Source organism: Molothrus ater, chromosome 3 (assembly GCF_012460135.2).
Source record: "Molothrus ater isolate BHLD 08-10-18 breed brown headed cowbird chromosome 3, BPBGC_Mater_1.1, whole genome shotgun sequence".
Classification (NCBI taxonomy): domain Eukaryota; kingdom Metazoa; phylum Chordata; class Aves; order Passeriformes; family Icteridae; genus Molothrus; species Molothrus ater.
Genome location: NC_050480.2, coordinates 95850738 through 95868203, shown reverse-complemented (window position 1 = coordinate 95868203; position 17466 = coordinate 95850738). Strand labels below are relative to the sequence as shown.

At 41.2% G+C, this 17466-nt stretch overlaps 1 protein-coding gene across 1 annotated transcript; it reads left to right on the top strand.

Annotated features, from left to right (window-relative positions):
- Positions 1–3335: 3335 nt before the first annotated feature.
- Positions 3336–13015, top strand: SDHAF4 (succinate dehydrogenase complex assembly factor 4). The gene is made up of 3 exons (XM_036379876.2): positions 3336–3433; positions 5757–5909; positions 9601–13015. Exons 1-3 carry the CDS (start codon positions 3394–3396, stop codon positions 9708–9710), a joined length of 303 nt encoding a protein of 100 aa, XP_036235769.1. The 5' UTR covers positions 3336–3393; the 3' UTR covers positions 9711–13015.
- The last annotated feature ends 4451 nt before the right edge of the window (positions 13016–17466 follow it).

Below are 17466 nucleotides of genomic sequence, written 5' to 3'. Positions count from 1 at the left end.
TGTATAATGGTCTTTGTAATATATAGGGAGGGTTCCCTATAACTTAGAAGATGCTGAAATGAGTATCTGAGCATCTACAGTTCAGCACTATACACTGCAGAGTATTTTATTAGTGTTGTGTTAGGCAAGTCCTTATGACACAAAGGTATCTTTAATACATTCTCACTATAAAAATGCCTATTTTTGTTTTTAATTTTGTATTATGATGTTGCTATTAAGATCTAAATGTTTAAATTATGTTCTTGTATCTCAACTGTCTTTTATTTAACATTATTATTGGATTTGGCTACTGGCTCAACTTTGATTAGCTGTTGAAGGGAGCTGAAGTTACAAAATATTCCTTGATTCACAATTAAGACTTTAAACTGTTCTTAGGAAACAAGTATTTAAATGGTTCTGTCACTATTGAAAAATGTCTGTCTTGCTTTCTGTCTCTGGAAATCAGAACATGTAAAGCATGCTTTTGTGATCGGGAAAGCAAAAGTATCATGACAGAAATAGCCACTTTTTTCTTTTTTTTTCTTTTTTTGGGGGTGTGGGGTGGTAACATAACAGTAGGTCCTATCTATTTAAAGCAGTTTGAATTAGGTTTGTTCTTTGAGGAAAATGGAATGGTGTGATATTGGCATGTAAGTATCATCATCATGCGATATTTGCATGTAAGTATCACAAGAAACAGGGCATTCATTCTCTCTTCCTTAATTTTTATTGCCTACTCCATATGTGGTGTGGTGGCCCTCTCAGTGCTGTAGCTTTTGTGAGGGCTCTTTGACATCCCAGAGTCCCAAAGGAATGTGCCATCTGACCGTAGTGAGAGGCATGATGACCCCAACATGTCCTTGAAGCTTAGGAGGTTCACATTCACTCACAGCATGTATGGACACTTGCAGTTGCTCCCTGAACAACACATGCAGGCTGGGATATTTTGGACAACTGTGCATGTGTTGCCTGGCATTTCCCCCCTCCTCCTGCAGTGTTCTGCCTTCTCTTTCCTAGACCTAAATACAGACCTGTGTATACATAAGTCAGTGTCTTCTGATGCAGCAGAAGCTCCTAAGTGCTGCTACTCACCATCTCACCACTCTTCTGTTTGAATGAGGGCTTCATCTTCCTTCCTAGAGATAGTGACCTCTCCTTCATGCAGGTATCCTGCAGCTGCTTCAAAGAGAATTATGCTGCTTACAGACTGAGAGGTAAGAACTGAGGTCTTAACATTCCTTTAACTGTCAGTCTCTTGCTCCCTGAAGGCAAGAGGCTGGTACTGTTACTTCAGAAAGCTCTCAGTGATGTAATGAGGAGATCAGTGCATAAAATGACATAGTGTCTGAACCTCTGTTTCCATGTTCTGCATATAAATTAATTCCTTGGGTTGTGTTTGAATCCTTGATACAAACTCAACTTTCTGTTACTGTAAATCTAGGCATTGCTACTACTTTGGAAAAAGAGTTCATATTATACTGGACATCACCAGGATTTGCAGCAGAGCCAAGAGATTTGACATTGATGGAAAACTTACTCTGTAACCACGAAACAACCTTGATTCCAAGCTGGTTTTATTTGCTTAGCCCTGACCAGGTGTGGTGTTCAGATAACCAAGGTTCTTGACATGGTCTCAGAGGCAGAGGGGGCATTCAGGCAATATCAGTACACTTGCTGCCCAGGACAGTGCTGCTTGTGTGCTTTCCAGGTAGTCTCCAAGACCAGTACATCTGGCTCATCTGACCTGACCTGCTGCAAGCTTTGTGCTAGCTGTAAGTCTTTTATTCCCTACTTTTTAGAACAGCAAAGCTAAATACAATATTGTTTCTGTCATCTTGCAAAGGAAGCTGCAGTGCAAGAGATAAATGATCAGTAAACAGAGGAAGGAAAACAAGAAAACAGTCCATTTAATCACAAAGTAGAAAATTCCTGTGGTGTACGCTGCGGTTGTTTTTACCAATGTAAGATTTATTGCCTCCTTAGCCAAAAGATCTAGAAATGAATAATTCAGGAGGTACAAGTGAATTTTTACAGCAATACAATAAAGATGAGAAATATGTTTTGATAACAGTTAATTTTGAGGTGGATAAACAATACCTCAATAGTCTTTCAGTGCTATTTCATTCTTATAATTTGAAATTCAACATGCTTGTACATATGATGTATGCATACATGTATGATTTCTCATGGCATGTGTTAAGCAGTTTAGGAGCACAGCTTGCTTGGTGTCTGCAGACAGCTTGGTAAGTTTTTTTAAGGTTCATGTTTTTATTCTACTGAAGACATAAATAATAAGTTCTCTTGAACTTTGACAAGATCTGTTTAGGTTTTCTCCTTGCTGCTTTCAGGCAGAGCATTTTTTTCTGCATTTGTCCTTATTTTCCCTGATCTAGAGGCCCAGCATCTTGCTGTTAGAATAAAGGAAAGGTTTTCCATTATTTTCAGTCTCTAATGTCTAATTAACCATGTTATAAAAGGTTGATAGAGAAAATGTCACTCATAAGGCAGTCAGTTAAATTTAATTACTTTCAGTGTGTAGGCATTGCCAGATGTAGTTCCAATAAACTCCAGGAAGTGCTGCTGCTCTTTAATTTACCAAGATTTAATTTCTTAAAGCTTTCATATGTGAACAAAAAATGCTATTTTAGGTTCACATCTCCAAGTTATCATCTTCATGTTAGTATCTGTAGACAGTAAATTCTGTTTTATATAAGAACACTGTCAGCTGGAGAAGTTTAAAAAGTGACAAAAAGCAAAAGTTGGCATATTCAAAACATTACCTGTACTTAATTACGTGCTTAATCATGGAGCACCACTCCATGAACTCAGGTGTTACTTATCCCAGGGTTAGGTTTATACTGAGCCTTAAAAGCAACTTCACTGCCTAAACTCGGAAACTGGAACGATGCTGTCTGAAAGCATGAACACTGTCTGTACATCACTATGGTGTTAGCCAAAGTGTGTTATTTGAACAATGTACAATTTTTTATTATTAAAAAAAAAAAAAAACCAAACAAAACAATAAAAAAAACCCTAGCTGGACTACCCTACAGATTGAGGGGGAAACGGGTTCTTGCAGCGCTAAACTCTTCACTGCATTGAAGAAAGAAGACGTCTTTTCTCTCCACCCCTAGACAAACGTGGAGCAGAGTTACAGCGTATTTCTCGAGCATCTCCACGAGCCCGTAGCTGCCTTCACCGGGACCGCGGCTCCCCAGGCGCCGTTCGCCTCTGTCTGCCGGAGCCGGGGAGCAGCCGGGGAGCCGGGGAGCAGCCGGGGGCACGGGGGAATGGCGAGGCCGCTGAGGCAGCGCTGCTCGGGGCCGCGTTCGCCGCCTGCCCCCGGCTGCAGCCGCCGCCGTCTTGGGCGCCTGCGCGGCAGCGCTGCCCGCCCCGCACGGCTCCGTCCCGGCCATGGCTCTGCGGCTGCTGCGCGGCGCGCCCGGGGCAGCGAGTAAGAGGCGGGCGGAGAGCGGGAGGGCCCGGGTTGTGCCGTGGCGGGGCTCCCCGTCTCCCCTGCCCTTCCTCCCGCAGGAACTGACGAGCGAGGGGACGGGGCGGGCGCCGCCCGGGGCTGCCGGCGCTGGGGGGGCTGGAGAGCGCCCAAGATGGCGGCGGGTGAGGAGTGCGGCACGCCCCGCTTCTCAACCTGCGGACTGGGGGGCCGGGGCTGTCGCAGCTCTCCCCGCACTTTCCGTGGCCCTGCAGTTTCCCTGCTCTTAACCCCTTCCCTGCCTTCCCCCTCGCCCTTTCGATATTAATATTCTCGCCTGTACTGTAAACCTGCTGCTATCGGGCAGCTCTGTTATTACGGAGGTTTTCTTGCCCTGTCGTTGCTTCGTACTTCTTATCAGCAGTAAAATGTTAAAAAGCAGTGTAAGGTTTGGGGAATAGCTGGAGGAAACGTGCTGTGGACCTGGAAGTTACTGCTCCGTTCCCTTCACCTGAGAAAATTCAGGTGGTTTGTTGATAGAGAAGTAAGGCAGACTGGGTAACAGAGCCTGCCCCACAGGCCTCAGCGTGGGCTCTTTGTTGGGTGCTTCCCTCTCGTCCAAAGCTGAGGTTCTGTGCTGCTATTGATACAATACACTAAAACAAACCAGTGTTAATGGAATTTTTGTTAGATGTTTGTGCTCCATTTGGCTGTCAGGTTCCTGGCAAGATGTGGCTAACGCTCTAATCCTCTGAGCATCCCGATGTGTGCCCAAATCCCACTGCATGGATGGCTTTGTTAGGATAAATCACATGCTATGGGCCACTTCAAAAGATGCAATATTGGAGCGCAACAACTTGAAAGAATTGGAATTTTCAAGTTCAGTTATATAATTAACAAATGGTAGGGCATTGTGACACTGTGTAAAAGAGAAGGGAATCAAAGATCAGTTTGTACAATGTGGCTTACTAATATTGATAGTTCATCTCATCTTTTTCAGAGATGTTTAATGTTGAACTTTTTGTCACCTCTCTGTCAAGAAGAGTGTATTTTGGTCTAGAATATCAAGTAAATCTATCAAGGAAAATGGGTTTAGCCTCTTCTCTAGTGACCGAGATAATAAATTTCAGACCAGTACCTTAATCTGTTTTTTATTTTAATTTGGACTAGAATACCAGCTATAATTGAATTTTCTTGCTAGCTTTTCTTTCTAGCTTACTGAAGAATGACAAGAAGCTTGGCAGGAGTAGAAAGACCCAATGTTTGCAACAGATTGGATCCTTTACTGTTGATAATTTGTTACACCATGCTTTACTCCTTTGGGGCGTTTGCAGCAGTTGGCAGACATAATACAGTTTGTGTGGCTGTAGGGTTTGATATTAAAGATGTGGTATTTTAAAATGAATGAATATGCTGATTCTGGGAATACAAGTGAGTTGTTAGCTGCTGTATATTAAGGTGAGTCAAAATGACAGTGCTTGAGAAGGCTTCCCGATTCAATCTCCTTAGGAAAGTAGAATAATAGTTCTTTCAGGTACTTTGCACCCAGCTGGTACAGGGAGCATTTGTGTTTGAATCTTGCTTCTTAAGAAATGTCAGAACTGCTTTAGGCACCTGTCCACAGCCAAAATATTTTTAGTGGATAGTTTATGCTCACTGTGGACATTTACATTTGGCTTTTTAAACCAAACTGTTAGTGGGAGTTTAAGGAAAAAAAGTTAATGCTTTTAATGAAAGCATTTGCATGCAGTTACATAATTGAACTTAAACATGCTCAAAGTTTTTCCTGCTTTTGACTACCAGCTGAATTATTTTACCATCCTAAGGGAAACCCAGCTATCTTCTGCCGACATTCTGGAAAACCTGTTACTAAGGGAACGTTTTATTTTTTTAAACTTTCCTTTGGGAAAGCTTTTTCTGACTAAAAAGCTGCTGGAAATGAGCCAAGATATGGAAATCAGCAGGTTTCTTGGGGGAGGTTAGGATTTCTCCTGGAAAACAGACTGTACTGGTCTATGCTAGCATAATTACTGTTTAAGAGTCTAAAATACAAGAAAGTAACAGCAAAGATAAGTTCAAGCAGTTTAAAATACACTGTTAATGTGAACTGAGTTATACAACTAACACAATTTTGCCTACATCTGTTTCTAGGGCCAAAAATAATTATCTGTACTGATTTCTTAGGTGCTTATGGGTTGAATGTTAAATAATTTTTAGAGTTTGTTTTCCTGCCTTCCTCTCCCTCATCCCTGAAGTAGTTTTTTCTCAGAGGTGTTCTGGACAGTCACAGCATTGCTCAGTGTTAAACTCCTGCATTTATGCTGCATGTCCATTTGCTTGATAGAGTCATCACTTCTTTGGCACTCACGAAGCAGCTCCAGCTCTAAGCCAGAAGGAAGATCTCAACCTGCTAAGCAGCCACTAAAGAAACCAAAGTTACCAGTGGGGAGGTTTGATGAACCAGAAGAGTCCAGTATGGAGAAGGAACCCCTGGAAAGTAAGTAATGTTTTACAGAATTGGAAGCTGTGTTTTAAAGGCAAGACTGCAAGATGTTGTGCTGATGTCAGTTTAAGAAGGTGACAGACATTCAGCACTCTTTAGAATCATTTTCTAAGCTCACTGCTTACTGCTCTGAAAAACAAATCAGAAAGGCAGGGCAGCGGGCACGAGTTGCAGCAAATGGTGCACCAGGAACCTTCAGAGCAACCCTGGTCAAACACTGTAGCAAGTCACACAGAGAACCTGGGCTTCCTCTGCTCTGGAAGATAAGCAAATTTGCCTGGGTGTCCTGACTTAGTACCAGCCCTGCCTTTAGCAGGGGTACTTTCCATTAGAACAGCCTGCTCAAAGCCCAGTCCAGCCTGGCCTTGAACATTTCCAGGGATGGGGCATCCACAGCCCTTCTGAAGGACTTGTTGCAGTGCCTCACCATCCTCACAGTAAAGAATTTCTTCCTAATAGCTAATCTAAACCTACCCTCTTTTATTTTAAAGCCAATCTCCCTTGTCCTGTTACTACATCACCTTGTTAAAGGTCCCTCTCCAGCTTTTTTACAGGCCCTCTTCAGGTACTGGAAGGCTTCTAAAAGGTCTTGCCAGAGCCTTCTCTTCTGCAGGCTGAAGAACCCCAGTTCTCTCAGTCAGTCTTAATAGGAGAGATGCACCAGTCCTGTGTTTGTCTTAGTGGCCTTCTCTGGACTTGTTCCAAGAGGTCCACCCCTTTTTTGTGTTGGGAACTCCACAACTGAACACAGTACTCTGCGTGGGGTTTGGGATATTTTTTGGGTTTTTTTTAAACAAGTATTTATGATACAAACATTTTCAGAAAGGCAATGCAAAGAATAACTTTTAACTATTTGCAGCAAATGAACCACAAGTTTCTTCTTCCCAACATCTTCATGAATTAAGCATTAACGATTTGATGAAATATTTTCTTCTCATTCTTCTATATACAGAATATATTCTGCCTTACCATATAAACAGGAAGCCAAGTCTGAAAGCACTAACATCCTGAGGAAAAGAAATACAGACTGATATATAGTCTCCAAAAGGAAGGCAGCAGAGTGCCCACTGGAAGCAGAATTTCCTTCATCTGTAGACAGTACTTCATGAAATCCTTCAAACACATTAATGTGCCCTTCTGTACAGTGCTGGTAATTGCTTCAATTCTTGGGATGTAGCCTTGGATAAAGTAATTTTCCAGAACTGGATGTAATACTGTCTCATGAGAGTATTGCCACTCACCTCCATAAAATTAAAAGGTGGTGTAGCTGTCACATCTGTCAGAGGCTCTATATTCAACATCCAGGCAAGCCAGTGCCGTGCATAATTCAGTCCATGAGGATGTGCCCCTTCTTTAATTCCATAAGGCCACCAGAGTTGAATGTTAGCAGCATAAAGACTAATTATTCCTTACATTCATTTAAGAAACTGATTGTGTTCTTCCACCTTAGAATCCTTAATTTCATTAACAAAATCCTCAGATACTCTTTCACAGAAGTCCCCTCTTTTCATACAGGCTAAAATGGCTCTGTGTAGTGCCATTTTAATTTGTGCAGCAGAGCTAAAAACTGGTCTCCAACTCCAGAGTGTATTACCCTGAGGCCGCACAGCTTTGCATCATGGTGCAAAGCTACTTCTGCTTCTCCTTTCACAAATTTCTCCGCAGTTTGTCGTTGTATTGTTGTATTATTCTCATATTATAAAATCATTTCCATGCAATTTCAGATTGTGGCTCACTTGAGAACTAGCTCACAGTTGGAGTTACTGTGTAAGCAGCTGTTAAATCCTTGTCTTTTTATTCCCAGGAAAATCAGTGCCATCACTGCTTGATTTAAAACATGCATAATCCTTATCTTTTGTTATTTGCTTAGGTATTCCAGGTTTGGAGCAAGACTCAAGATCTCTTTAGTTGCACCTGTATTTTTTGCATGTAACACTAGCAATAGTTTGCAAACTGCCTGTTGTATTATTCGGAAAAAACCTAAGAATTGAAGCTGGATTTAGAATTCTACTGCTGTAGCTATCAGTGGAGAAATCTTTTGAGCATCAGAGTCCACTGCCAGCACGAGTAGTGCTTTGATATTGGGATGATGACATGTACAAAGTAGTATCAGCTGCATTTGCACCCCTTGAACTGCCAGAGGTGCTCAGATACTGATGTTTCTTTTCCTGGTTGGCATCAGTTATGAAACAGGTATCCCGTTATGTATCATCCTGTGTAGCCTGTAGCTGTATGAGTTTCCTCCATCGCTTTTCTTTTTGTCTGATGTCCAGAATTTCTGTTGTAGTCTTCCTGTTACATTTTCAGCCCTGCACCTCATTACCTGTGTTGCCCACCCGAGCTGAGTTAGGGATGTGACTGAGGGATTCCCAAGTTAGGTGTGTATGTGGGAAGCTATGGAGAAACAGCGTGGCAAGGGGCATGTGGGGTACTGTGAGTTTCTGGGAGCCCAACAGTCTAGTGCAGGATGAGACTCAGCCTAGGATGGTGCTGTGCCACAAGTACTTCGTGGCTTGATGGCCTGAGTTAACTATTCTCAGGAGATGGCCCTGAGTAAAGGTGCACTGAGTAGCGGAAGAATGTTGCCTGAGGTACAGAAGGCTCTGTGGTGTTTAAGAAAGTAGCGTGAGCTGGCAGTGTGCTTCTCTTTTGTAGCAGGGTAGGGGGTTGGATGAAATCTGGACATGATCTGTCAGTGTATCATTGCAGGCCAGAAAACCAAATCCTAGACTGCATCAAAAGCAGTGGGGCCAGCAAATCAAGAGGGGTGATTGTCCTCTGTTCTCATGAGACCCTACTTGGAATGTTGCATCCAGCTGTGGAGTCCTCAGCACAAGAAAGGCATGGACCTGTTTGAATGGGTCCAGAGAAGGGACCAGAGAAGGGTCCAGAGAAGGTGATCAAAGGGCTAGAGCACCTCTCCTGCCAGGACAGACTGACAGAGCTGGGGTTTCTCAGCCTGAAGAAGAGAAGGCTTTGGGAAGATCTAATTGTGGGCTTCTGATGTCTAAAGGGGGCTCAGTACCTTAAGGGGGTTTATAAAATGCAGGGAAGGAGTTTCCATACAAGCAGATAGTGACAGGACAAGGGGCGATGGTTCTAAACTGAAGGAAGGCAGGCTTGGAATAAATGTTAGGAAGAAACTCTACTCTGAGGGTGGTGAAGCATTATAACAAGTGAAGCATTAAATGGCTCAACCGTCCAACCTGGATGTTTTAAGTACAAAACTAACAGAATCTTGAACAAATTCAAGCTAAAATTAAAACAGAGTACTTAAAATTAGAGAGGTAAACAGCAAATGATGCCTGGGGTTTTACATTTTGTGAACATCATAAGTACAGCATACCCAAATGATGCAAGTTCTGACTTGAGAAGCTGTGGTCCTTTAACGCCTCTGGACATTCGGTTGCTTCTTTATTTGCATATTAAATAATATATCTGTATTTATATATATATGTATATATATGTATATATAAATATATATGATGATATTTACTGCAGTCAAAAAAACTGAAATTCATTTTGTAGGGCTCTGGGAAATATTTAGTTCAAGGTTGCCTTTCAAAACAAAAAAGAATTGATTTTGTCTTTGAAAATGAAACTAAAAGGAAAACATCATAAATGATAGCATCTTTATATTTGTCAATATTATAGAAATTTTAATGGACTTTCCCTGTTATTTTAGAATTCCCTGATGGAATCAATCCTACTACAAAAGAGAGGGGTGGACCCAGAGGCCCTGAACCTACACGTTTTGGAGATTGGGAAAGAAAAGGACGTTGTATAGATTTCTAATATTGAAATGTCTGTATTGCTAATAAAATATTTCTAGTTGCTAAAACATATCATGTACAGAAAAAATCTCACCTGGATTTGTCATGGAGCTTATTGTTTCTATCGTGCCACCACATTCTGTCATGTGATGAATTTTCTTAATAATGCAATGTAATTAAACACAGTGCTGCAGCTCAGATTATGGAGCTGTTAGTGGCTCAATGTCTGCCTGATCTTTAATACTATTTACACTCTGCAACTATAAATGCAAGTATAGTGGTGTGAAATTGGTAGTCAGGAGCTTATTGAGATCTATAAGGGCTTGTATTTCTTTCTACATTCTAGATTCTACATTCATTCATGAATGTAAAGATTTATGTGGTGGTGTAAAAGTGTTGAAAGAACTTTGCATTTCATGAACCTGAACACCATTCATCAAAGGTAGAACCAACTCTGAGATCAGTAGGTCACTGATTTCACACAGTGGTTCCCTGGTAAAAGCCCCTTTACTCAAGAACCTTCCCTCTGTCCCTATTGCAGTGGATTGGGTGTTCTTTCCTGTTTGTAGGGAAGGAGCAGTCTTGTCTCTGATTGAGGACTGTAAGTAGCACAATGGAAATGGAGACTTAAATTTTGGAGAGGGTCAGCTCTTGATTGCAAGTAGTGTAGAGGTGCTCTATTTGGAATCTAGAACACTGTCCTTTATCACCTGTCTTCTTCATGCTACTTACATTATCTTTTCTTTTGTAAGTGGAGGTGCCCTTTTGCACATGGGCTAACTGCTGCATTGGAAAAATACAGCATTATTGTCTGAAACCTTATGGTCAAAGGGGACAAATTCCATTCAGTGATCTAATATTGCAGGTCTTTAAATGAAGTTATCTGGCATCAAAGTAAATATCTTTCAGTCACACTGAGCTCGGTTCTTGATTCAAGAATTTGCCTAGTTGTAAGTGCTGTAGTAGAGTAATAGTAGAGTGCAAATCTACCACTTGTGTGGGTACTTACTAATGAGAAGTTGTCATTATTGAAATGTGAACATTTCTGTGCAAGTTCTTTTTGATAGCCTGAACAAATGTATCTTCTCTAGTCACAGAATCAGAGAAGGGTGTGGGCTTAGCCCAGCTTTGCCTTTGCATGGTTTAACTTAACTCAAGCATTAAAGTGTGAGGGTCTTGTCACAAATCTGAGCAGCCTCCCCTAAAGCTCACTTGACTGGCAGCCAGTGGGGGAGCTCCTTGTTGAAATCTGACAGTTTGTGTTTCCAGTGTGTGTGTTAGAGACATAGTCTTGCTCTAGCTGTGAGTTTGGATGTTTGTCTCACTGTGATGTTTCTCTACAAAAATACTGAACTGAACTATTTAGTTACAGGTTTATCAGCCAAGTACCTCACTGACAAGAAAAATGAGATTAATGAAAGCCTGTTTCTCATAAAAAGTTTAATTAGTGGTAATTAGATTTTGAACCTTTAAATTCTGCAACATGGCTTGGATATTGGAAAATTGGTTTGTAGTTGTATCTGATTCATTCTGGTTTCCCTCTGTATAGTGACAGATATTTTCAAAATCTGTTGACATTTTCAATTACCTTAAGATAGGCTGGGTCAGCTGTCTTTAATTTGTTAATTATTTCTAGTAATGTTTTGCCTTTTCAGTTGCTGGTGTGTTGGAAAATACTTTGTCACACAATACACCACCTTTTCAAATAGGAAGTAGAAATTTTAGTTGGAAGCTTCTGCCTTTTATGCATCATTATTTATAGGCTAACATCTTAATTCACAAAGAAGTGGTGAAACACTGCAGTTATTTTATTTTTTAATTCTAAATCTTCTCCGTGGATTGTTGCATTACTTCATTATCATCTCATACCAGGTTTTACCCTTTCCAGCAGACACTCCATGAATGTTTACCTAATTGCACTTCTTGACATTCCTGATTTTCAAATCTAATTACTTTACTCACTGCTGACTGCAGGTGCATTCCTGCCTGGATGCACACTGACAGTTTTGATTTAGCATATGAAGAACTGGTCTCACCTTTCCACCATTTTCCTTACATTTCACTTACTTATCTTCAGTCTCCCTCAGTGTTGTGATAAGGGCTGACCCAAGTGCTGTCCAGGCCCCTGCTTGTCTTCTTTCATGCAGGTGATGACTGCTGCTGTCAGAGCCACAGGCAGGCAGCCCTTCCTGTCAGAGCTCAGGCAGGTCCAAACACTCCATGCCAGTATCCATGACATACCTGGATTTTGAAGATAATTTTGAGAGTGCTAGCATCTGGAACAATAGGACAGAGTGTCTCATAGAGGTAGGGATTTTGCTTTCCCTCAAAAAACAGCATCACAGAATAATTTAGGTTGAAATAGACCTGTAAGATCATCAAGTCCAACCGCTGCCAAGTCTGCCACTAAATCATGTTTTTGAGTGCCACATCTACACATCTTTTAAGTACCTCCAGGGATGGTGACTCAGTCGCTTCCCTGGGCAGTCTGTTTTAAGCTTGACAGCCCTTTTGTTGAAGAAATTTTTTTCCTAAAATAAAAAGGCTGTTTTTAACCCATGTTATAAATAGCTGAAAAGGAGTTGGTGCATGGGAAATAGAGGATACCCCTTCAGTCTTGAGCAACTTCAAGCCTTTTTTACCACCTCCCGGGCTGGTGCCAGTAACCAAATATTTGCTTAACTTGTTTATGGAATGTGTCAATAAGCCATAGGAAACTGAATATATAAGCAAAATAATATGTAAGAGTCAAAGAATGCCAAGGAGCCCTCTTACATTGTCTGGCAATCTGGCATTTACCAAATAGAGGAGCCCTGGGCTCCAGTAACAGTTAAGCACAAAATCCTATGGTGCTGCAAAATCTCTTGTGGTACCTGTCAAAAGTGATCAGGGATTGAGTGCAATAAATGATACAATGATATTGTAGGGTATAAACAATCGTTTCTCTTTGTTTTCTTGCAGTGCCAGCAGTTAGGAAAGCAGCACTTCAGCACTTTTTCAGAGCTGTCTTCCTGCTCTTCCAGATAATTACTATTAGCAATTCACTGGAATTTAGCATTAGGGTAAGAAAATAGCTTGAGGCATTAGCTATTAGATCAGCCATAGATATGATTTTATCATAAATACTGATTGATTTTTTTTTTTAGCTCTTTATGTTAGTATAAACAGTGAAGAGCAGCAGGGGCTGTATCCTAACATCTTCTCTTAACTTTCTGTGAGACAAAGGAAAATTGTTCTGTGTGTGTAAGCAAATTCTTGCAGTACTGCAGGATGTTTGCTGCTCTGTTTCATTTTCTTTAATAAAAATCTGTATTTTGTGTCTCTGCAGTAGGTTTTCTCTTTTAAACCTGTTTCTGCTACTTGGCATAGATACATTTGGTACATTATTAAAATTATGAAGTCTTTATTGTTTGAAGGAATTGCACCATAATTACTTTATTTCAAAATACATGAAGTTTCAATTTACAGTTAAAGAAAATATTTGCTATATATTGCCTTGTTTAGAAAGTATGTATTTCAGTGTTGATTTTATTTAATTGAAACACAGGATACATAATAGAATCACAGTAAAATTACCAGTGATGGTAGCATATGTTTGTAAAGCACCATAGAATGTTGTTATAAATCTTCACTACATTTTCAGTTGACTGCAATAAATGGTGACAAATTCCAGTGGTCTGTAGTGACAGATAAATTAAATGCCTCTTTATGACCCTTATTTTGGTATTCTTATTGAAAAAGCACCACACCATCTTGTTCTGAAATGTCAGGAAGAGGAGGAATACTGCATTCATTTCTAAGAGAAGCAGTTTTGGTAGTTCTGTGTTTTTGTAATTGTTCATGAGTATCAAGGTATAACACGAGATCAAATATATCAGAACACAAGGAAATGGTTTGAAATGTGTTTCCATGTGCTGATGGAGATCAGAACCATGCACATTAGTGGTCACTTCCTTGCTTTTGTAAAATGCAATATAAAATACCTGTGCTTAGCTGGTGGTCAGCGTTTCGTATCAGACCAGCTGAGCTGTGCAGGCTACATTCTAATGTGGGTATGGCTGTGCTCCCTCTTCCAGCTCCAAAACTGCTGCTTGTTTAGGGGTTGTGACGTGTAACCTTCCAAAACACTTTTGTTGCAGAAAGGGTGTCCCAGTAGAAGTTGAATCTTAGTTACAAAATGGCAAACCCTGAGAAAACAGCTCTATTTAAAATGACTGCTCTGAGGGCAGTCAATGACACCCCTTGCAGATTGAGCATCTTTCTCCATGTTCCTGTGTTGATTGACATTATCTCCACTCGGCCAGGGGCATCTTTCTGACCATCTTTTCTCCCTGAGAGGAATTATTTGGACCTCTTTCCCAGCCACTTAATTTAAGTCTCTCCTTGACACCTTTTCAGAATAGGTTGGAGTTACTGACTTTGGAAGTGCAGGGGCAGTGCAGATATTGGCCTCCCATCCTTTGGAAACCAAGCTGCGGAATGATTTTGACCATATGCATTTTCTTCAGAAATACTCAGCATCTCTTGCATTTTTTTGCTGTGAGAATGGAATTTTTTTTCCCTCAAATAGCATCAGAAGTGCCAATTAAAGCTTGCAGCAGGAAAGTCTTTGACATGCATTCTCTAGGCATTAAATCTCCCAGTCAGCTACAGCCTTGTGCCTTTTAAAAAATCACATATCTTAATGTTGCCATTTTTAGGGTGAGAGTGTTCAAAGAAGCTTTTTAAGGTCCTTACTTAATACATTCATTTATATTAAAGCTGACACCCATGGCCTATCAAAACACAGCTGTAATTCTCAAATGTTAGCCCCTGACAAAAGTCAGGTGAGCTATGCAGTGGTGATCAGGTTAATTCTAGAAGCCAGATATTGAACTATAACTTACACTCTCCTAACTGATTGTTTTAAACTTCAGTGACTTATGTAGCCATCTGTGCTTCCTTCCTAGTTGTAGTTCAGGGAGATGCCTCTAAAAGGTAGTCTTGTCTCAGTATGGGGGGAGTTTGTCATTACAGGTGCTGAATGGGGGTGTTTTAAGGGCATCCTCCCTACTGACTTTAAAGGCTGCCTGAACAGCTGTCCTAAGCCAGATGTATTAGGTGTCAGTGCCCCTGTCAGTGCCCACAAGGGAAGCCAGGGTGTCCCTGAACATGAGTGTGAACTACTCATTTCCTCAGAGGGGGAGGGCCCCATGAGGCAACAGGACCTGCAGTGCTTGCCTGCAGCCCTTCTCAAACACTGGTGGCAGGAAAGGGGATGTCCAGGGCCAGCTCTTAGACACCTTGTAAAAGGGAGTTACATTGTCTTAAATGAGAGGGAAAAGGCTGAAGCTAGTTCTTTAAATTCCTTCTGCCTATCCACCTCCCAAGCAAAAGCCTACAGCATGATACAGCCAGGAGGGTAACACTCAATAAACTTACACTCAGGTGACATCAAGTGTCTCAAACCTACAAATCAGTGGGATGTTTTCCCTAATAAGGGTGAAGTGTGTCAGGCTAACAACTAAGCAATTTTATGCGACGTGCTGCTGAGAAGGACTTAGCATCAAAATAAAACTGGCAGACTAGGAAAAAGTCATATATTTGCTCAGCAAACCTTTAGTCTGTGTGACTTCCTTGTGAGAGGCTAAAGAACAAAGGATGATGTGTTTCCAGCTACCATTTGAAAGCTGGGGAAAATTTCACCATGTCTTAAAAGACAGACAAGCAAGTGTTGCTTAGCTCAGGGAGTATCCTGCTTTTGGTTTACATTTTACCCCAGAGTTTTCACTTACAAGTTCTGCAGTGTGTATGTGTGATCTTGAGACAGATTTTTTCCCAGATGATTTTCTTGAGACAAGTCTGCAGTAGCTGTTTGGTCTAGCAGACATATTGTTTCATTCTCCCGGCTTTTGTTTTCAGCCTGATAATGACAACTATAGCTCTCTTATTTTTAAATTGCATATTATTTCATTTCACTTTTACTTTTTGCCATCCTTGAAGTGTTTTTTTTTTGATAGCTTGTACCCTTTGTTTCTCTGTAGTAATAACAGGGCACATCATAACATTAATCACAAATTAGAGGATTCTCCTTCTTTTTCCTTTCTTTGAAGATCTTTTGCTAATATGGGGGATTTTTGTATGTGAAGATCTTAGCTACAGTAAGAAAAAAAATGGAATTTCTCCAGTGGCATTTGACTCTAGTTTCAAATTTAAGCTCATTATTCTGTCAAAATCTAGCTTTTGTAGGAAGTCAAAGATGCAAAGAGGGTGAAGGATGTCTGTAAGATGTAGCATCAGTCTTCCAGAAAGCTTTATACTTTCAGGAGTTTAAACCCAAACTCATTTCAAGGTCTCCTCTGTGAAGTTCACTGAGCTGTCAGGTTACGTTATTCAGCTTTTTTCAGAGCACATGGCTGTGGTCCAGTCTGTCCAGTCAGGACATTCTGGTATGTCAGGACAGTCCCTAAACAAGCTTTTATGGTTTCAAGTCTTAGTTTGCACAGATACATACCATGCTACAGTAGTACACATCTGACTGGTAGGTACATTGTAAGCTCACTTGTGAATGACTGCAGGCATCACAACCATCTCTGAAATGGCAGAGAGATTTGAGTAAAAGGGCTCAGAGAGCCAACTGGTTACCTTCTGGTCCTATTGTCATCTCCATTTTGAAGAGAAAATTGGATTTATTCCTCTAAAGAACAGAAATCTCAAAAAGCACCTGCTGCTGTTTCAGGAGATGTGCTGCATCCTCTCATCCCCTTGCTCAGGAAGACCTCTGATGGGAGAGCAACTGTCAGAGAGAGGCTGAATGACACTGAACAGGTGCAGGAGGCAGAAAATGTGCATTTGGGCAGCTGACCACCAGATGGTCCTTCCTATAAAACTGTAGAGAACTGTGGATAATACTGGGTGTATCACAGAGACCTGCTGGGCTCCACAAATCCTGTGTGAGGGGAAAAAACAGAATGCTCAATGCAGCATTTCTGCAGCTACTGTGGTTCTTCAAAGGAAGCCAGAAAGCAAAATAGCACAGGTATTCAAGGAAAGAAGTATTTTCACTTTGCCATATTATTGAAATAAGGATGACTGGAGAATGAGGTGACCAGTAGTGTGCTGTGTTGGGGAGGGGAGGGGAGGAGAGGCAGGAGTAGGCTTCTCCACATAACCTGCACCAGGTCTGGGCTGAACCTGGATCTTGGTCTCTGTTTCTGGAATCTTTCCTTCCATCCTTGTATGTCAAGGTCACTGTAACATCTAACTGATCATTTATTATAGCCTTTTCCTTGTTGCAGCAAGTCCTGCAGTGCTGGTCTGGCTGGCATTCCTGCATTTCAGAAAACCCCAGCTGACCAAGGAAGCCCCTCAGCATGTCCATCAGCAGGTTCCTCCTTATGTACCTCCTTTAGCCCAAAATGTTTTGGACCCTTGAATTGGCAGCTTGTGGAGGTAGGCGAATACTTGTCCCTCACTAAGAAGAGTGTCCCTGACCTGCAGTGCTGCTGCATACCTTTCATGTCTGGTCATCAGCAGAAAATGGAAAACTTACTCATTTATTTTATACCATGATAGAAAATTCAGTTTAGCTCTTTTTTGTGTTCTTCCATCACTGCTTTGACATGATTCCAAGATTTTTTTCCTGTCACAGAAGTATGTTTTTTCTTTCAGTTTATGGTAATAAAAAAATGGTTATGTCCTTTCAGATTGTGTTGAAACAGGACTGATGGCAGGGCAGGATTTATGATGGTGCTGGCATTAGTTTAGACCACAGTGACACTGGGAAACATGGTGTTGGT

What these genes read in the sequence shown, in the direction of transcription:
- SDHAF4 (XM_036379876.2), top strand. Translation starts at nt 3,394, where the DNA reads ATGGCTCTGCGGCTGCTGCGCGGCGCGCCCGGGGCAGCGA. An exon ending in CGGCGCGCCCGGGGCAGCGA is followed by an intron (nt 3,434 to 5,756) that starts GTAAGAGGCGGG and finishes TTTGCTTGATAG; the next exon opens with AGTCATCACTTCTTTGGCAC. An exon ending in GGAGAAGGAACCCCTGGAAA is followed by an intron (nt 5,910 to 9,600) that starts GTAAGTAATGTT and finishes CTGTTATTTTAG; the next exon opens with AATTCCCTGATGGAATCAAT.